Source organism: Macrobrachium nipponense, chromosome 2 (assembly GCF_015104395.2).
Source record: "Macrobrachium nipponense isolate FS-2020 chromosome 2, ASM1510439v2, whole genome shotgun sequence".
NCBI lineage: Eukaryota > Metazoa > Arthropoda > Malacostraca > Decapoda > Palaemonidae > Macrobrachium > Macrobrachium nipponense.
Genome location: NC_087201.1, coordinates 112643426 through 112662334, shown reverse-complemented (window position 1 = coordinate 112662334; position 18909 = coordinate 112643426). Strand labels below are relative to the sequence as shown.

General features: G+C 40.4%; 2 protein-coding genes across 2 annotated transcripts in view; one reads left to right on the top strand and one right to left on the bottom strand.

The window, feature by feature from the left end:
• LOC135221276 (endoplasmic reticulum transmembrane helix translocase-like) overlaps nucleotides 1–18909 on the top strand; it is a 354729-nt gene that overhangs the window by 217027 nt on the left and 118793 nt on the right. The window lies entirely within an intron of this gene.
• LOC135221581 (endoplasmic reticulum transmembrane helix translocase-like) overlaps nucleotides 1–18909 on the bottom strand; it is a 44219-nt gene that overhangs the window by 10914 nt on the left and 14396 nt on the right. Inside the window, exon 3 of the mRNA XM_064259271.1 lies at nucleotides 17628–17738. Coding sequence (XP_064115341.1) covers nucleotides 17628–17738 — 111 coding nt within the window. The remainder of the gene's footprint in view (nucleotides 1–17627; nucleotides 17739–18909) is intronic.

Below are 18909 nucleotides of genomic sequence, written 5' to 3'. Positions count from 1 at the left end.
GAGAAGCGGAAAAAGAATTTTTTCAAAAAAAAATCACAGTGCGCTTAGTTTTCAAGATTAAGAGTCATTTTTGGCTCCTTTTTTTGTTTCCATTGGATGAAGTTTAGTATGCAACCATCAGGAAATGAAAAAAAAATATCATTATCGTTATATAAATAATGCAAAATATATGGTAGCAAAAAAAAAAAAAATTCATACACAATTGTATTCAAATCAAGCTGTGCAAAAAAGGGTTAAAGCTAACGAGTTACTTTTTTTTTTTTGTTGTATTGTACATTAAATTGAAATCATTTTGATATATAACACATCGTAAAATGATCAAAGCAACACAGAAAAAATATTATCACAAAATGATGCATGAATTCGTAACGAGCGGACGTAAAAAAATATCAAAAATTCACCATAAATCTAATATTGTTCCAGAGACTTCCAATTTATTTCAAAATGAAGACAAAATGTTTTGAATATTACGATACTGTAAGAGTTTCAGCTTAGAATTGCAGTTTTCAACCATTTCGGACGAGTTAAAGTTGACCGAATATTGAAATTTTTATATATATATTTTTTTATATGCAAATACTGCAAAAATGAGAAAAGCTACAACCTTCAAATATATTTTTTTATTCTTCATGAATTTGCGCAGATTTTCATATATGAAACTCTATAAAATGCCTAATATGAAAAAGAGCAAATATTAGGAGAATGCGACGTATATTTCAGAGATTTGCGGCTGCGAATCAGCGCTCGAAGGGAAAGAAAGTTTTTTTTTTAAATTCACCATAAATCCAAATATTGTGCTAGACACTTCAAATTTGTTTCAAAATTAAGATAAATGACTGTATATTACTAGATTGTAAGAGTTTTAGCTTACAATTGCGTTTTTCGACTATTTTGGTAGAGTCAAAGTTGACCGAACGTGGTTTTTTTTATTATCGTGATTTATATGCAAATGTTTCAAAAAAGAGAAAAGCGACAACCTTCAATCATTTTTAGTTGTATTCTACATAAAATTGCACACACTTTCATATATAAAACTTTATGTAACGGCTAATTTTAAATGGTGCAAACATTTCGACAATCACATGAAAAAATTCCTGATTTTTTTCGGAAGAGTTACCGAGCAGACGTGAGGAAAAATTTGTTTTTTTCATAAATTCACCATAAATCGAAAAATTGTGCTAGAGACTTCCAATTTGTTGCAAAATGAAGGTAAATGATTGAATATTACTAGAATATAAGAGTTTTAGCTTACAATTGCATTTTTCGACCATTTCCGTAGAGTCAAAGTTGACCGAAGGTTGAAATATTTGCACTTATCGTTATTTATATGAAAATATTTCAAAACTGATAAAAGCTACAACCATGGGTTGTTTTTAGTTGTATTGTGCATGAAATTGCGTACATTTCCATATATAAAACTTTATGTAACGGCAAATTTAAAATGGTGCAAACATTAGGACAATCGCACAAAAAAATTTATCGGAAGAGTTACCGCGCGGACGTAAGGAAAAAAGTTTTTTAATAAATTCACCATAAATCAAAATATGTGCTAGAGACGTCCAATTTGTTGCAAAATGGAGGCAAATGATTGAATATACTAGAATATAAGAGTTTTAGCTTACAATTGCGTTTTTCGACCATTTCGGTAGAGTCAAAGTTGACTGAAAGTTGAAATTTTGACACTTATCGTTATTTATATGAAAATATTTCAAAACTGGTAAAAGCTACAATCATGAGTATTTTTGTTGTATTCTGCATGAAATTGCGCACATTTTCATATATAATAACCATGTAACGGATAATTTAAAAATGGTGCAAAAATTATGTCAAATTGACGAAATAATTTTTGAGATGTTGTCACTGATACTTTTTTTTTTTTTTAGTGCGATAAGAAAGAAATTCCTGCTTGCACGCCTGCGTAACGATTGTAAACAAAACACACCTTGATCCGAGAACTCCCCCCATCCCAGCATCCCCCAAGGCCCCCAAAGGGCGTGATTCAAAAGTTTTCGGTTGGTAGGCCTATAAGTATTTTTCTGCGAATTTAAAAAAAAAAAAACTTTTTTGAGTCGACGTACAATAAGTCGAATCGGCATACGGGAGACAATTTGCCTCGATGTTTAATACGTCCGATTGGCATACGAGGGTTAATTACGTACAGTATATACAGTTATGGGTCCCAAGAAAGTTGAAGTAGGAAAGAAGAGGATGCTTTTTTTGGAGACGAAGATGGAGGTCATTAAAAAATATGAAGCTGGTATGCGATTGTGTGTGATCGCCAAGGAATACGGCCGAAATCCGTCAACAATAGGCACCATCCTTAAGCAGAAGGATGTCATCAAAGCAGCTACACCTTCCAAGGGCATGACTATTTTGTCCAGCAAGAGGAGCCACATGCACGATGAAATGGAAGGGCTTCTTCTTGCCTGGATAAAAGACAAAGAAATCGATGGCAATACGATAACCGAGACGGAGGAGAAGGGACATCGACGCCAACCCCAAACTTTAAGGTTTCTCATGGGTGGTTCGAAAAATTCCGTAAATGGACTGGCATCCATTCGGTGGTGCGGCATGGGGAGGCGGCCAGCTAGGACATGAAAGCGGCCAAAGCCTTTATTAAGACGTTCGACGAGATGACTCTCAAAGAAGGCTACAGTTCTCAGCAAGTCTTCAACTGTGATGAGACTGGCATTTTTTGGAAAAAAAAAGTGCTTGTCAGACGTACAATCATGCAGGAAGAGAAGAAGCTACCAGGCATAAGCCAATGAAAGACAGGCTTACGCTCGCACTTTGTTCGAAACACCAGTAGGGATTGCAAGGTGAAGCCCTACTTGTCTATCATTTTGGTGACTCCTCGAGCCTTCAAAGCCCACAAAGTGCTTAAGGAGAAGCTTCCAGTGATGTGGAGGGGTAATGCGAAAGCCTGGGTAACGAGACTTGTTCACGGAGTGGGTAAATCTGTTTCGTCCCGACAGTGAAGAAATTCTTGGAAGAGAAACGCCTCCCTCTGAAATGTCTGCTGTTGTTGGACAATGCCCCTTGCTCACCCTCCTGGCCTCGAGGAAGACATCTTAGCAGAGTATTCGTTTATCAAGGTTCTTTATCTTCCGCCTAACACAACCCCTCTCCTCCAGCCCATGGACTAGCAAGTGATATCGAACTTCAAGAAGCTGTATACGAAACATATTTTCAAGAGATGTTTCGACATCACCGATACCACAAACCTCACCTTGCGTGAATTTTTGAAGGAGCATTTCGACATCGTCATATGCATCCGACTCATCGATCAAGCTTGGCAGGAGGTTTCGAGGCGAACCTTGAATTCCTCGTGGAGGAAACTCTGGCCTGATGCCGTATCCGCCCGAGACTTCGAGGTATTCGACGTGGGAGAAGCTGGTGCTGCAGATTCACGAACAGTTGATGATCCTGAAACTGTTTCGCAACCAGATCTTGACGAGATCGTTGCACTCGGCAAGTCCATGGGGCTGGTCGTCGACGAGGATGACATCAATGACCTTCTCAAGGAGCACCAAGAGGAGCATACGAGTGATGACCTGAAGGAGTTGGAGGACATGCAACATAGCGTGGTTCAAGAAGAGTTCTCTAGCAGCGGCGAGGAGGAGGACGACGACTCTATGACAATGGCAGAAATTAAGGATGCTCTAGCTGCTTTTCATAAGGTGCAATCATTCGTTCAGGAGAATTTTTTATTTACTAAAATCTTGACATTAATATTACTGAAAACAACATTTATGTTAAAAAGCTTTAAAATTCTAGCAATATCTGAAAACCTTTCATTATAGGGTAATTTTAGAATGTTATGCTTACTAAATTCAAGTTTGTCATTAGTTGAATAAAATGTTTTTCTGGGCTCAGCTCGTGTCGCTGCGCGAAATATCCTTTAATCTATTATTTCTAGGGTAAATGTACTACACGGGTACCAGAGAATAAATAAAATAAAGAAAAAGGTCAGTATAACTGACCGCTCACCCTCCAGGAGGGGTGTCGGTATGAACACTAGGCGAGTGAACGACCACTACCACGAGCCAAATGCCAATAGAAATCTCCCACTACAAAAACCTCCAAGAGGGGAGCCGACCCACAGAGTGAGCAGCTCGTACTACTACTACTCCATACCCATGCTGCCGACTGCTGCGCCTCTGGTGGCCATCCTTTTCAGTTAGCGCACACGAGTCACACGTGTTTATTTTTCTCTCTGTGTTTTTGTGCCCTTTCATTGGATTTATCTATAATGGAGCGTGCAGCTATCGCAGCAGCTAAGTTAAGTACTCAGTATTTACGGTTAGTTGGTTTTTTTTTTTTCCGGCCCTGAGACAGTATTTGCCGTTTTTAGGTATAAATACGATCTCGGGGTCGGAAGCATGGCAGCATGGTTCTGCCTCGTGGTGGGTTCGTTCTTGGTCTCCCATACCTAGAACATCCCCTTATTTATGTACGCTCTATATTATTATCCGCTTTACTTAGAGTACGGTCTACTCAGGTTTGTCATGCATGCATGTATTTTACCTTATGTAGGCTTCTTCTATCCAGACCCTAGTCCAGTTCTTAGTATCGGCCTCTGACTAGCTTTGAGTGGTAGACTTGCCGTTCGGGTTAGTCGTACACTCCTGGATTTTTTCTCCTGCTATATTGCTTTCTTTCTTTCTTTTTTATTTATTTATACTATGTATTTTGTTATAGTTAGGTTAGTTAGGCGTCTGGCTTAGCCTAGGTCCTGGCTCATTGAGCCTATACTACCGCTCATCAGTTCGGTTGCTTCCCTATAGCATCTCTCTGATCAGTTGGTTTTGGCCCAGTGGGCCTATATGCTACCGCTTTTCAGTTCAGTTGCTTCCCGATAGCATCTCTCTGATCAGTTGGTTGTCCTAGGCTTAGTTGTCGTATTTTGGTCTTACCGCCTCGTGGTCACTACGTGATCACGGGACAGCCAGACGCCTGCCCAGTCACCCTTCCCCCCCCTCCCGCTCTTCCATAGAGTCGGGCGGGGGTGGGTCGGTCTGCCCATGCTCGCTCCGCATACCCGAGCCTGCCTCCCTCTCTCCCTCAGGCGGAGGGCTAGGGAGTTTGGGACAGACCCAGACTGGTCCTCGACCTCTCCGGCTTCTCGGTCCGGCCGGGTGGTACGTAGTGGGGGTACTGGCCTTTCCCCCCCACCCCCCCCTCCGTTGCTACCTTGTCGCTCCGGGCTAGCTCGAGCCTGTATGTCTTCTCGCCCTTTCCCACCTTACTAGGGCTCCTCCCTGATCGGAGTCCTGGTATCCAGCGGAAAGATGTTAGTCCACCCAGACAGAGTGGACCGGGAAAGACATAACAGTTGGGTCACTGGCTAACCTTACCGTATTGCTGAGTTACTACACTCCGCTACGCACTGGACTTAGTCGGTTCGTTTGTGTTTTAGGTTTAAGTTATCTATAAGTTTATCTTAAGTACCTTAAACCATCCCCCCTCACTTACATGTTCTTACCGGTATCTCTCCGGGATTATAGCCTGATTCAGGCGATGCAGGGAGGGGTTATGCCCAAATTTTTTTCCGAGCTCCGGCATGCAACGGAGTTCTTCTGTCCTTTAGTCTGTAAGTGATGCTTTTTAAGATACTCATGTGTCTTCCCACTTACAGGCCACCAACTGTGAGCATCCGGGATGTTCCGCCACACTTCAGGACCCATGTGGACACGAAGTTTGCCGGTCCCATGCTCCATGCGCGACTCCGCACGGGGACATCCAGGTCTGGTACCATGAGAGTGTATCATATGTTACGATCTGGTGAGCCAGCTTTGGAAGGGGTAAGTATTCCATCTCCAGTAGCTGCTCCGCTTCTATTTTAGTGCTTAAGTTTTCATCTTTACTTTAACTTAAGGCATCTAGTTTAAGTTATACTTTAAGTTTTAGTTTAAGTGATTCTTAAATCTAAACTACGCCCTCTCTTCCAGGCGCCGGCAGTAAGGGATACCGCACTGGCTACCCTGCGGGCCTGGGTGGGTCGGCGGTTTTGGGAAGAACGCCGCCAAGGGGACAGCCCTACATCCTGGAGAATCGGTTGGCATTATTAATCTTCCCCGGAGGCAAGGCGACAGGATATGTCGACCCGGTAGAGGCGGCCCCGACTATCGCCTTCATCCAACAACAGCTGGCTGCCTCATTAACTGATCGAGGACCAGGATATCTCCCACGGACGTCGCGACCCTTGGGATATTAATGTTGAACCTATGGTAGGTATAGACGACCTGTTGGTCGAGGTAGGTAAGGTGGGACACCCAAGGGTCACCCTTGGGCGTAACTGTTTCTTCTACCCCTGCAACCTCTCCATCCTTCAAGGCTTTACGGGTGACGAATTATATTCTCCTCCTGACGCTTCGGTTAGACCAAAGGTCAGGTAAAGTGATGACCTTGACTAAGACGTCATCGTCGTCTAAGAAGACGACCTCGGCTTCATCCTCCTCCTGTAAGTCTCCGGCTGGGATCCCGGAGCAGACAGGTCTAAAGCATTCTAGCCCTCCGGCTCTAAGTCCTCTGCGGAGTGAAATCCTCCAGAGAGAGATCTCGCACTCCGGCAGAGTCACCAGTTCCGCTACCATTGGTTCCGATTCAGAGCCTCCCTCCACCTCCGCAGCAGCTCCGGCTTTGGACTCCAATGCTGGCCTGTTGCAACAGGTGGGCGACCTGGTTGGGTCCTAAAGAGTAGCATGGAACAAATGATCTCTCGTTTGTCGGATAGGATTACTTCCCAAGACTCCATTATAGCCGGGCTGAGAGAAGCTCTCTAGCCTCTCCTCCACTTTCCAACACAAGTGGAACTCAGCTTCCTCCGTATGACTCATACCTCCGTTCTCTATGAACAACCCATGGAGAGTAGCGTCATACGCCCCCTTCCAGGACGGTCTCATCTCTATACCGGGAATTTGGGACTCGAAGAATAGAGGACTTCGAGTTCTACCCGGAAGACCTCCAGCCTCCGTTCATAGGCTACGCAAGGCTCACGCCTTGCGGCTATGGTTCGGGACGATAGGGTACCAAAGGAGACAGTCCTCTATTCACGAGACCAGGCTCAGAGAGAAATGGCTCAGGTGTTTTAGAGGACATGGATTGTTTCTAATACCAAGATACAACCGTTTAAGAGTCCCTTTACCATTCACAATGGATGAGAGTACCCCGCTCCCGTTCCTACCAAGATCGCGAGGTCGACCATCCCAGAGGGTCCCAGAAGGGGGAACCTATACCTCAGTTGAAGGAAAGCAGATCCCACATCTCCGTTACTCCCCTCAGTTGGAGAATTGTGGGAAGACTTGCCGAACACATTCTCAGCTGGCAAACTCAAACCGGACTGTGCTATGGAGCAGTTTGGTGAAAAGTCTACCCAGGCTCCCAGATAGCCTTATTCAGGCTGAATTTGACGCAAAATCGCGACTAGCCAGATCAATCAACTCTATGGCTATGACTGAGGTAGCAACCATGGCTATGATTCAGAACCGATTTTTAAGCTCATGACCAAATCCCTGACTCAAACGGTACAGTCAGATATGTTTGAGTTTGCCACTGCTAGAACGAATTGTAGGGAAGCATGTCCTACAAGAGGCAACCATTCGGCATGAGCCGAATAGGTTACTCTCGGCTAACATCTGGGGAGCAGATCTCTTCCCAGAAGCTATGGTAAAGGAAGTCCAGTCAGAGGCTACGAGTTGAACCAGAGCCTTAAGGACCGTTGGGGCATTACGGCTAAGAGGAGGCAAGACCTGACAGCTAAAGGTAAGGTCGAGGAAACCCAGGCGTTTCCAACCTCTTACCAGAAAAAGCAACCACGCTTTCCTCAACAAGTTCCAGCGGTGCCGTTAGTGCAGACAGCCCAACCTTCCACTTCTAAAGGTCAATCACAGCCAATTTATGTGATATCCCCTCAGCCTCAGCCCTCCACCTCTTTTACGCCATCTCTCCAGCTTACAATCAAACCTTTCGAGAGTCAAGCTCACAGAAGTATGACCCGCTCGGGTAAGGCAGGCAGAGTAAGCGTCTCTTTCCGTGGGAGAGGATCGGGAGGCCCCTTTAATAGGGGAAAGCACTTCAGAGGAGGCCGAGGCGGTTACCAGACCAATGAAGAACTTCAGGTAGGAGGAGGCTGTTTCACTTTCGCCACCGGTGGTGAACTTCAGCCAATGGGGCTCAGAGCATAGTGTCAAAAGGTCTGGGTTGGAGCTGGTTTGACGAACCCACCTCCAGCCAGACCTTTCCGTCAACTTCCTTCCAAGAATTGACAGAGTACGCGGAGGACCTCCTTCAGAAAGGCTATAGCGAGCGTCAAGAGATTAAAATTTCAAGGTCGCTTGTTCAGCGTGCAAAGAAAGGCTCACAAAAAAGAAGGGTAATCTTAGACTTGTCCCGCTTAAACTTAGCCATCCGCTGCGACAAGTTCAAGATGCTCACGATCTCACAGGTGCGGACCTTACTTCCCCACCGTGGGGCCGTCACCACCTCTATCGATCTTACAGACGCCTACTATCATATCCCTATTGCAAGACACTTCCGTCCGTATCTGGGTTTCAAGATAGGAGACCAGACATCTCCTTCAAGGTAGTTCCATTCGGACTCAACGTGGCACCCAGAGTGTTCACGAAGCTAGCGAAGTGGTAGTGCAACAACTCAGATCACAAGGGATTATGGTAGTAGCGTATCTCGACGATTGGTTGATCTGGGCCCCAACAGTCGAGGAATGCAACAGAGCTACATGAAAGTGATTCAGTTCCTGGAATATCTAGGCTTCAAGATAAACAGGACCAAATCAAGACTCACTCCAGAGTCAAACTTTCAGTGGCTGGGCATCAATGGAATCTATCCTCCCCACTCTGTCGATTCCATCAACAAAAGGAAAGAAATAGCGAAGTCAGTCAAGCAATTTCTAAGTCACAAACTAGCGTCAAGGAGAGCTCAGGAAAGGATCCTGGGGTTCTCTTCCCAGTGTGCAATCAGTGACGAACGTCGTAATGAAAGCCAAACTGAAAGACCTAACCAGAATCTGGCGCTCGCGAGCAAATGTCAGGTCCAGGGACAAACTATCCTCAGTGCCTCTGATTCTAAAGAATCGACTTCGCCGTGGGCGAGAGGTCAAGAATTTGTCAATGTCAGTACCCACCTTCAGTTCCCTCCACCAGGGATCACCATCCACACAGACGCGTCCTTAAGCGGCTGGGTGGGAGGGTATTCCCAGGTCAAAAAGGTTCAAGGGACTTGGTCACTCAGTTTTCCGTCAGTTCCATATAAACGTACTGGAGGCAATGGCAGTGTTCTTGACTCTAAAAAAAAGGTTTTGCTCCGCCCACCAAAGTACTCCCACATAAAGCTAGTCCTGGACAGCGCAGTGGTAGTACATTGTATAAACAGAGGAGGCTCCAAGTACCGTCATCTAAATCACGTCATGTAGCCATCTTCTCCCTGGCAGACAAGTTCAGTTGGCATCTTTCCTCCACTCACATAGCTGGAGTGAGAAACGTCATAGCAGACGCCCTATCCCGATCAGTGCCCCTAGAGTCGGAATGGTCACTGGACAACAGTTCGTTCCAATGGATCCTTCAAAGAGTCCCAGGGCTACAGGTGGATCTCTTCGCATCCCAAGCGAACCACAAACTACCGTGTTATGTAGCCCCCAACCTGGACCCTCTGGCCTATGCCACGGACGCCCTGCTCTAGACTGGAACAACTGGGAGAAGATTTATGTCTTCCCTCCAGTGAATCTTCTCATGAAAGTATTGAACAAACTCAGGACATTCAAGGGTTCAAGTGGCTCTAGTAGCCCCAGACTGGCCGAAGAGCAACTGGTATCCTCTAGTTTTGGAGCTGGGCCTTCGTCCTCTTCGGATCCCCAGTCCCAAGCTCTCCCAGTCAGTACAAACGAAGACTGTGTTCGCTCCTCAGGGATTCTCAAAACCCTAACTTTATGGATTTCATGAAGTTTGCGGCAAAAAAGAGATGGCGAATATTGACCCTCAGAATATTCTCTTTCTTGGAACCGATAAAAGGGATTCAACTTTGAGGACAGATGATGCTGCTGTCAAAAAGTTAGCAATCTTCCTGAGAGAATCAGATATTAGAATCATGACAGTTAATTCAGCTATATCCTTTTTCAGATCCTTATTTGAAAAGGTTTTAGCAGCTAGCACGATTACGACAAACAAGTCAGCTTTGAAAAAGATATTTCAATTTGGATTTCAACATAGACTTGACGGATTCCTACTTCTCGTCTATTCCTAAGGCATGTGCTAGACTTAGGCCTTCTGTAAGGCCTACGTCAGTTTCATGGTTCTTAACGATGTTCTAAAACTGGCTTCCGAAACCGATAATGACACATGCTCGTTTATAATGCTCTTAAGAAAAACCCTATTTTTATTAAGCTTAGCTTCAGGAGCAAGAATTTCAGAACTGTCGGCTTTATCCAGGGATCCGGATCATATTCAATTCCTTCCCACAGGGTGGAAGTCCTACTTTCTCCGGAACGTAGCTTTTTTAGCAAAGAATGAAGATCCTTTGATGAGGTGGGAACCTTGGAAGGTACTAACCCCTTATCCACAAGATGTATCCCTTTGCCAGTTTCAAACCTTACGAGCCTTTCTGTCCAGGACCCTCCTCATCCTCATCGGGTCCCCTCTTTAAGAGGGAAAAAGGTGGAACTTTATCCATTAAAGGCATCAGGCAGCAAATCCTGTACTTTATTAAGCAAGCCAATCCTGACTCTTTCCCGAAAGCACATGATGTCAGGGCAGTAGCCACCTCAATTAATTATTTCCAACATATGAACTTCGATGAGTTGAAAAGTATACCGGATGGAAATCGCCCGACAGTGTTCAAACGTCACTACCTTAAAGTCCTTGGAAGCTCTGAATTCCACAGTAGCAGCGGGTAACATAGTTTCCCCTGACTCTAGCTAATTTGTAGTAGAAGATTCAGTCCTCAGTAGAAGATTCAGTCCTCCTTTCTACCTGCCTCACCCAACAGTTTCGTCTATTCCTGCCTTGTTCATTTGCATTCACCTTGTGTCTTAGCTGCTTTTATGATGGTGTAGTGGGTGCCCCTTATTGTTTGGCTAGGGACACTCACAGATGATTATAAACATTGATCTCATGGATGTTACCCCCTTATTTTTATGCTAGGGGATACATCGTATTATAATGGTTACGGGTTTTGTATATTAAGTCATATACATTCCTTTATATATTATTATTGTTGATTGTTTGTTTATCTGTTTATATTAATTGCTATTATCTTTTGATACATGCTGTTACACAGATATCATTTGATCATGTAAGCCATTTTACTGTATATATATAAATTACCTTACCTGTTAACAAACATGATTATATTTAAGGTAATTTAAGCATATTTCTAATTTATATCACTGTGTATGTATCTTTTTAGCAATTATATTCCCTTTATATTTATTTTATCTTTTATTTGAGACCTATTCTGATTTATTTTATTTATTACTTTTGTTTACAATCTTGTGCTATTTCTCTGGTACGATTTCGCGCAGCGACACGAGCTGAGCCCAGAAAAGGGATTTTGACGTAAGGAAAATCTATTTCTGGGCGATTGGCTCGTGTCGCCAGCGAAATCCCACCCTACCATCCCTTCGCCCAAGATTGTCTGCTAACTTCAGGATGGCCACCAGAGGCGCAGCAGTCGGCAGCATGGGATGGAGTAGTAGTAGTACGAGCTGCTCACTCTGTGGGTCGGCTCCCCTCTTGGAGGGTTTTTGTAGTGGGAGATTTCTATTGGCATTTGGCTCGTGGTAGTGGTCTCACTCGCCTAGTGTTCATACCGACACCCGCCTCCTGGAGGGTGAGCGAGTCAGTTATACTGACCTTTTTCTTTATTTTATTTTTTATTCTCTGGTATGTGTTAGTACATTTACCCTAGAAATAATAGATTTAGGATATTTCGCGCAGCGACACGAGCAATCGCCCAGAAATAGATTTTTCCTTACGTCAAAATCCCTTTTCTAGCTCTTTTCCACACCACGTCTACAAAAGTCCTTGGGTATTTAAGTTTCAATGCAATATCATAAATAGTGTTAATTTCAGCGTCAATAAACTGCGGGCTACAGAGTAAAGCCCTTAGTAACATCCCAGAAAAAACAGAGAATTTAACATTTTGATGGTTATTGGAGTAGTAATGAACAAAGAGGCAATGTTAGTTGATTTTTCGAAGACTGAAAAGGTGAAATTTCTATCACTTCTATGGACAGTTACATCAAGAAAATTCAAATTACAACTTCTTTCTTCTTCTACAGTAAATTTTATAGAAGGGACTAAATTTTGAGATTATTAGGAATTCCTGGAGATTTTTGTGAACTGGCCAAATACAGAAGATATCATCCACATATCTAAACCATATAAACTTTTTAGGACAAAATTCTTGGTAAGAGTTTTGTTTCAAAAAATTCCATGTAAATATTGCTAAGGACAGTACTATCTTTGATACATAAACTTATGAGACTAATGAGGATTGCTAAACTTAAGGGAATGTTATGACGTTCTAATTCATCCTCCAAAATATTCAAGTCAGTCATCTACAGGCCCTTTTGTAATAAGAGACATCATCAAAACTAACCATATTAAATCAATCAAAACTAACCATATTAAATCAAAATTCAATTTAAACTATTCAATTTGTTTATAAAATCAATATTATTTTTTAACATTCGTGTTAAAATGTTTCCTACCAAAGGAGAAAGAATTTTTACAAGCCATTTAGATAAATTATATGTAACTGAGCCCACTGAACTAATGATTGGTCTGATAGGGTTATTGATTTTATGTGTCTTGACTAAACCATACATATAAGGTAGGGAGGCGCATTGCGGTGTAAACTGTTTAATTAAATGGTCCAAGCCCTTCAAAATGGATTTAATTTGTTTATTAAAACGGGAGTTCACTGTCTGTGTAGGGTTAGACCTCAGTTTCGTATAAGTATCAGTATCATTTAGCAATGTCATTATTTTACTTATATAGTCACTTTTATTCATTATTATCACTGCATTAGATTTATCTTCTTTAGTCACTTTCACTGTTTCGTCTTCTTTAATTTTCTTAAAAGCTGGAGAAATCTCACGGGTACATTAGTGGGAGAAGGTTTACGCATAGCACCATACACAATACCTTTACAAATATTGATATCATCAGAGCATTGGTTTTGATTAAATTTTTCTAAATAACAAATGATTTTGAGATGTCGACACAGTCCAGGTTACCATTATACTATACACCAAAGCTTAACCCATATCCCAAAGCCACTGTCGTAGCACTATCCACTGGTTTGTCTCATAAATTAATCATGAAGTCCACATTGGCATGCTTAGTCCAGTCGCTTTCAGCAATAAGATTCTTCAGCTTGACTTGAAGCTTCCTTTCAAGATGGTTGCAGCACTTTCTTAATTTTCCGTAGCAGTAATCCAGCATCCGATTCTTCCAAATCGACAGGATCCCGTCTGATTAAAGCCATACCGGCTGCTTCTAAGTGTACGAAACACATCATCTACTTCCACTTTTGTGATGTCGATGTGTTTCTGAAGTATATGCGTTGAAACTCATCGAAAGGTTGCTCTGCTAGACGAATGAATTCTCACTGATAAAATCAACTTGGGCATCACTTGCTCGTTCATACACTTCCGTAGAAAGTTAAGTCGGAGTTTCAGTTTGTGAGCGATGATAAAAGCATTACAGAAGGATGTCAAATAGAACAGGCTCGGAAAATTTCAAAGAAAAGCGTAGAAGTTGTGTATGGTTTCCATTATGCTTAAAAAATCACAGTATGCACGTGCCTTTATAAATAAGCGAATCCCACAGGAAAATGATAGTCGGAAATCCAAGTGCTTTCGTCTTTACTGAGACATTGTCAGGAGCTAATGAAATACAATTGGAGAGAAAGGTCTCAGGTACACAACAAGATCAAGAATACCAGATGGTTAATTGTCAAATGGGTAAAAATTAAAAACAAGGGGGGGGGGGGGGGGAGATAATCCGAAGGCTTATCGGTATAATTCACACGGTCACAAACCTAAACAGATTTTGACCCTAACCGAAATTACAAAGTATCTTTACAGTCCAAAACATGTAAAAACTGAATGCTATATTAATTTTGTGCTTATATTTATCTACAACTTTTTTCATTATGAAATAAAAGCATCAAGTTTAAAAAACCAGACTTAAATTTAGAACATTTCTATTTATTTTGACTTGATGAAACAAGATTCAATGATATTCCTTTTGACTGTGTCATTACATGGGATTAAGGCTCTTGCTTGACTTCTTTTATACAGGATATTATACTTAAATGTATAATATACTGTATAAAAGAAAACTGGTCTACGTCCATCCGATTGTAGACCGAGCGCCATAGGCTACATAGGTAACTATGCAAGTAGACTGTAGTGTAGTGGCAAGCACAAAACGTGTTGTTAACATAATAAAACATTGAAAAGCATGTCTAATTATTACAGTGAATTAATAAACTATTACAATTAAACCCAATTTATATTTTTTATCAAGAATTTATGAAAAATTGCCTACATTAAGTCAGCAGGATGTGGCATGAAAGGATGTACCATAGAGCAGCCCTGGTGGCTTATAGCGGGACTATGGTAGTAAACAAACCATATCTCGATATAAACCTATAAATGTTTACGTTCAGTATTACAATCGACTGTAATGCTGTATACAAAATCACTTTGAAACTATCTTTTAGTTAAATGTTATGATATAACAGTTTTACTAACAGTTGTTTCCATAAAATATCCTTATAAAACAGGAGCGTCTTCTACGACAGCAAATTTTTTTCAAATATCAGAGCTGGTTTCAAGGTTATTAGACTAAGAAAAAAATAATTATGGTACATGGTAAATATATACCACGTAAAATAAGTAAACAAGAAATCTTATTCTTAATTTCAATAATTACTATACCTTACGTTTAACGTACCAAGCATCTCTTGAGTTTAATACAGGCTTAACCTCTTTACGGGGACGCTTACAAACTAAGCATACAGATTGCGTTCATTACCGCGCACACGTTACATATGTAAACTGGTGTCATTACCAAATCTCCTATGTAAACATTGACGTATTTTTATGGTAGACATAAAAGAATAGTCATAATTTCTGTAACTACTACGTATACCATAACGGCTTCTCCGATTTAAACTAAGGCTAACCTCTTCTTCACCAGCAAGCTTAACAAAGCTTAAAGATTGCCTTTGCTACCAAACCACACACATTACATGGTTTCACTACCAAATCTCACGTAAACATTGACGTATTTTTACAGTAGGACATAAAAGAACGAGTCATAATTTCTGTAAAACTACTAAGTATACCATAGCGGCTTCTATGAATTTTAAACTAAGGCTAACCTCTTCTTTACCAGCAAGCTTAATAAAGCTTAAAGATTGCGTTGCTACCAAAATGCACATGTTACGTATGTAACAGTGTTTTCACTACCAAATCTCACACATAAAAACATTGACTTATATTCACAGTAGACATAAAAGAATCTCTTAATTTCTATAACTACTACGTATACCATAGCGACTTCTCTGATTTCAGCTAAGGCTAACCTCTTCTTTACCAGCAAGCTTAATAAAGCTTAAAGATTGCGTTGCTACCGAACCGCACGTTACGTAGGTAGCAGTGGTTTCACTACCAAATCTCGCACATAAACATTGACGTATTTTTACAGTAGACATAAAAGAATCAATTTGATCTCTATAATTACTGTATACCATAGCTGCTTCTGAGTTTAGCTAAGGCTAACCTCTTCTTTACTAGCAAGCTTAAAAAGCTTAGACTGCTTTGCTACCGAACCGCACATGTTACGCATGTAACAGTGTTTTCACTACCAAATCTCACGCGTAAACATTGACGTATTACAGTAGGCATAAAAGAATTGTCTTAATTACTATGCATATATATACTATAGTGGCTTCTCTGATTTAAGCTATGGTTAACATCTTATTTACCGGCACGCTTAACAAAGCTCAAAGATTCCATTCGCTATCAAACTGCCCATGTAACCTACGTACGTAACATTGCCTTCACTCCAAACCTAACACTTAAATATGTATTGCATCTGCTACTGAAATGCATGCCTCATGTGTGAGCATCGTCTTATAGAGGAGAGGATAGATGAAACTCAAGGTTTATTTTGGAGTTGGGAATGGGGGAAACATTTTGAAGAAGGAAAACGTGAGATGCCATGCAAACACTTTTCCTCTTCGCCTTGTGTGAAGTGGCTGTCTTGGAACCCATCATGAATAAAAAGGTAACTGCGTATACAGTAAATACCGCCGAAAACGCAAACGAAATGCACACAAGGTGTGCGTACACCCCTGTTTGACTGTTTGTTAACAGTAGCTGTAGACTTTAAACTATGCTAAGAGTGGCGTCACCATTGTTACCAACAAGTTTTGCTAAATTATGCTAGTCGGTCCAGGTCAGATGTATGCTAAATAGCAAGAATATATGCCAAATGTGGTGCAATTTTATGCCAGAATTATGCTATTAATCTATCATTATCTCATTTTTCTAATACATTTGAACTAAAACAATGATGTAATGGAAATTTAAAACATTTATATATTGGGTGAAATGTTACAAATAACGAATTGCAGTAGTATAACAATTTATTTGATGATCTTTACATGTTAGCAAAACTCGAAATAAAGCACCATTTTTCGTTAAACAGATCACTTATGCAATTACTAGTATACGATTTGAAAAAATGTGGTGAAGATCACTTGGCGAAGTTATTCAACATTTTGATATCTCTACTAATATATTAAAACTAAAAAAGGAAAACAAATAAGTCTCTACTCATGAAGAAAAACCAATTTTAATTATTACTGCATCATTTTCCTATATTGGTATCATATTTTTATCCTTCTTTATATAAAAATATTGCCTCTTTATCTAATAATTGTACTGATTTCATTGTATTGGCAAAATTAAAGTAAAAGACAAAAAAAAAATCAAGATTTTATTTATCCTAAGCTTTGATAACAAAATAATACTTAAATGATGTTTATTAGAGAACAGTGATAAAAGACCTTCCTTTTTTGGGGGGTTGGGGGATGGAATCAAATATCATTTATAAAAAACTTAAGTAAACAACAACAAAAAAGGTGATGTAAAAGCGTTTGTAAAAGCGTGCGCTATTCCCATATGGGACCCGACCTTGAGGACCTGAGCATCAGAGTCAAAAGTCCCTCCTTTAAAGTAATCTAGGGCTGCTCATAAAGGTTCTACAGTAGGTCCCCCACCCCGTAGTTTGTGGGGGATGTGTTTTACCATACACCCCCCGTGAATGTTTAGAAATCCATTGACTGGTTGGCAACCCCCATAAAATTTTTATACCTGGTTTTTATAACAGTTTTATCACAAAAGTGTATTTTATGCTGAAATTGATAAAAAAAAACAGGAATTTCTGGATATTTTTCATATAAAAATACTGTGAATACGTGAATTTCCCGTGAATAATGGGTAGATAGGGTCCAGAGAGAAATCCGCAAATTGGGAGACCGCGAATATGGGGTCCACTGTATACCTAATTAAGTAAAGAAAGAAAGATACTTACTTCTGCATGAGATAATTTTCCAAGCTCCTTTCTGCCAAGAGCCAAAACACGAGCCCCACGTCGAGACAACTCTAAGTATATACTGTCATAGTTTGGTGGAAGAGTTGAAAACTAAGGGGAATAAAAATTAGTTTCTATATTAATGCAATGTTAGCCTCAATGATGAAATGAATGACCACTTAACCTAACCTCTTAACATCATCAATGTTACGTTGGTGCTTCATCCACTACCATTTACACTCATTAACACTGATGATAACAATATCACATACAAAGCAGAAAATTTCCTCTTTTGTTTCAACAATTTCTCTTACCGTATATGCCAACATATAAGGTGACCACCAATTTTTCATGTAAAATTGTAGGTTGAAAGGTATGTTTACCATATAAAAGGACCCCCAATTTATAAAATTACATAAATCAATCAGCTGATGTAAGTTAGTACATAAATCATGAAAGTAATAATCATTGGAATTATCATACCAAAAATGTGTAAAATTGGTATCTTCAAACCGTTAAAAAATAAATACTTTTGTATTCCCTAGGGAAAAATATATGGTAAACATTATGACAAATACTCAACGTCAGTGACATCACTGTCAGTGGAGTACTTATATCCTTTGGAAGTAGACTTACTCTCTCTCTCCCCACAAGAAATTACGGGATTTAGAATTATGGATTAAGCCATTGTAAACCTGTACTGACATAAACAACAGAATTGAGAAACAGCTGATTGCTGACGCAATTTGCCGTAACTGTCAAGCGTTTACATTCAAGTTATCATGTTGTTAAACGTTGACAATTCTCAGCAGAGGCTTCAAAAGTAAAAAAAAAAATACATTTTTACTCATTCTTCATTTAAATAACATCTGAATAAAGATTCCAAGTACTAAACTGACGCTGCAGGTTTATAGCCAGGCTAATAAAATGAATAATGGACAAGGTGAAAGTAATGTCTGGAAACTGGCGAATAACACTTAAAATGCTTATACAATCAGTATTATGCACATTTTAAACCCAACTTTGTTAAATTACAAGAAAAAGTATCTCTGAATTACATCTCTTCTACCAGTTAATGGCAAAAAAGATATTGATAGTACTCAATCAGCTAGATTTTGAGAATGTAAACAATATCAAATGCAAATGGCATATGAAGACGATGTTTATATTCTGGAATACATTAACTTTTGCAAATGATCATATCCTCCAGAAAATATTTAGGCTTATAGAGCTTTTCGGTTTTTAGAATTACAGAGAGATCGTACACGTACCAAAATGAGAG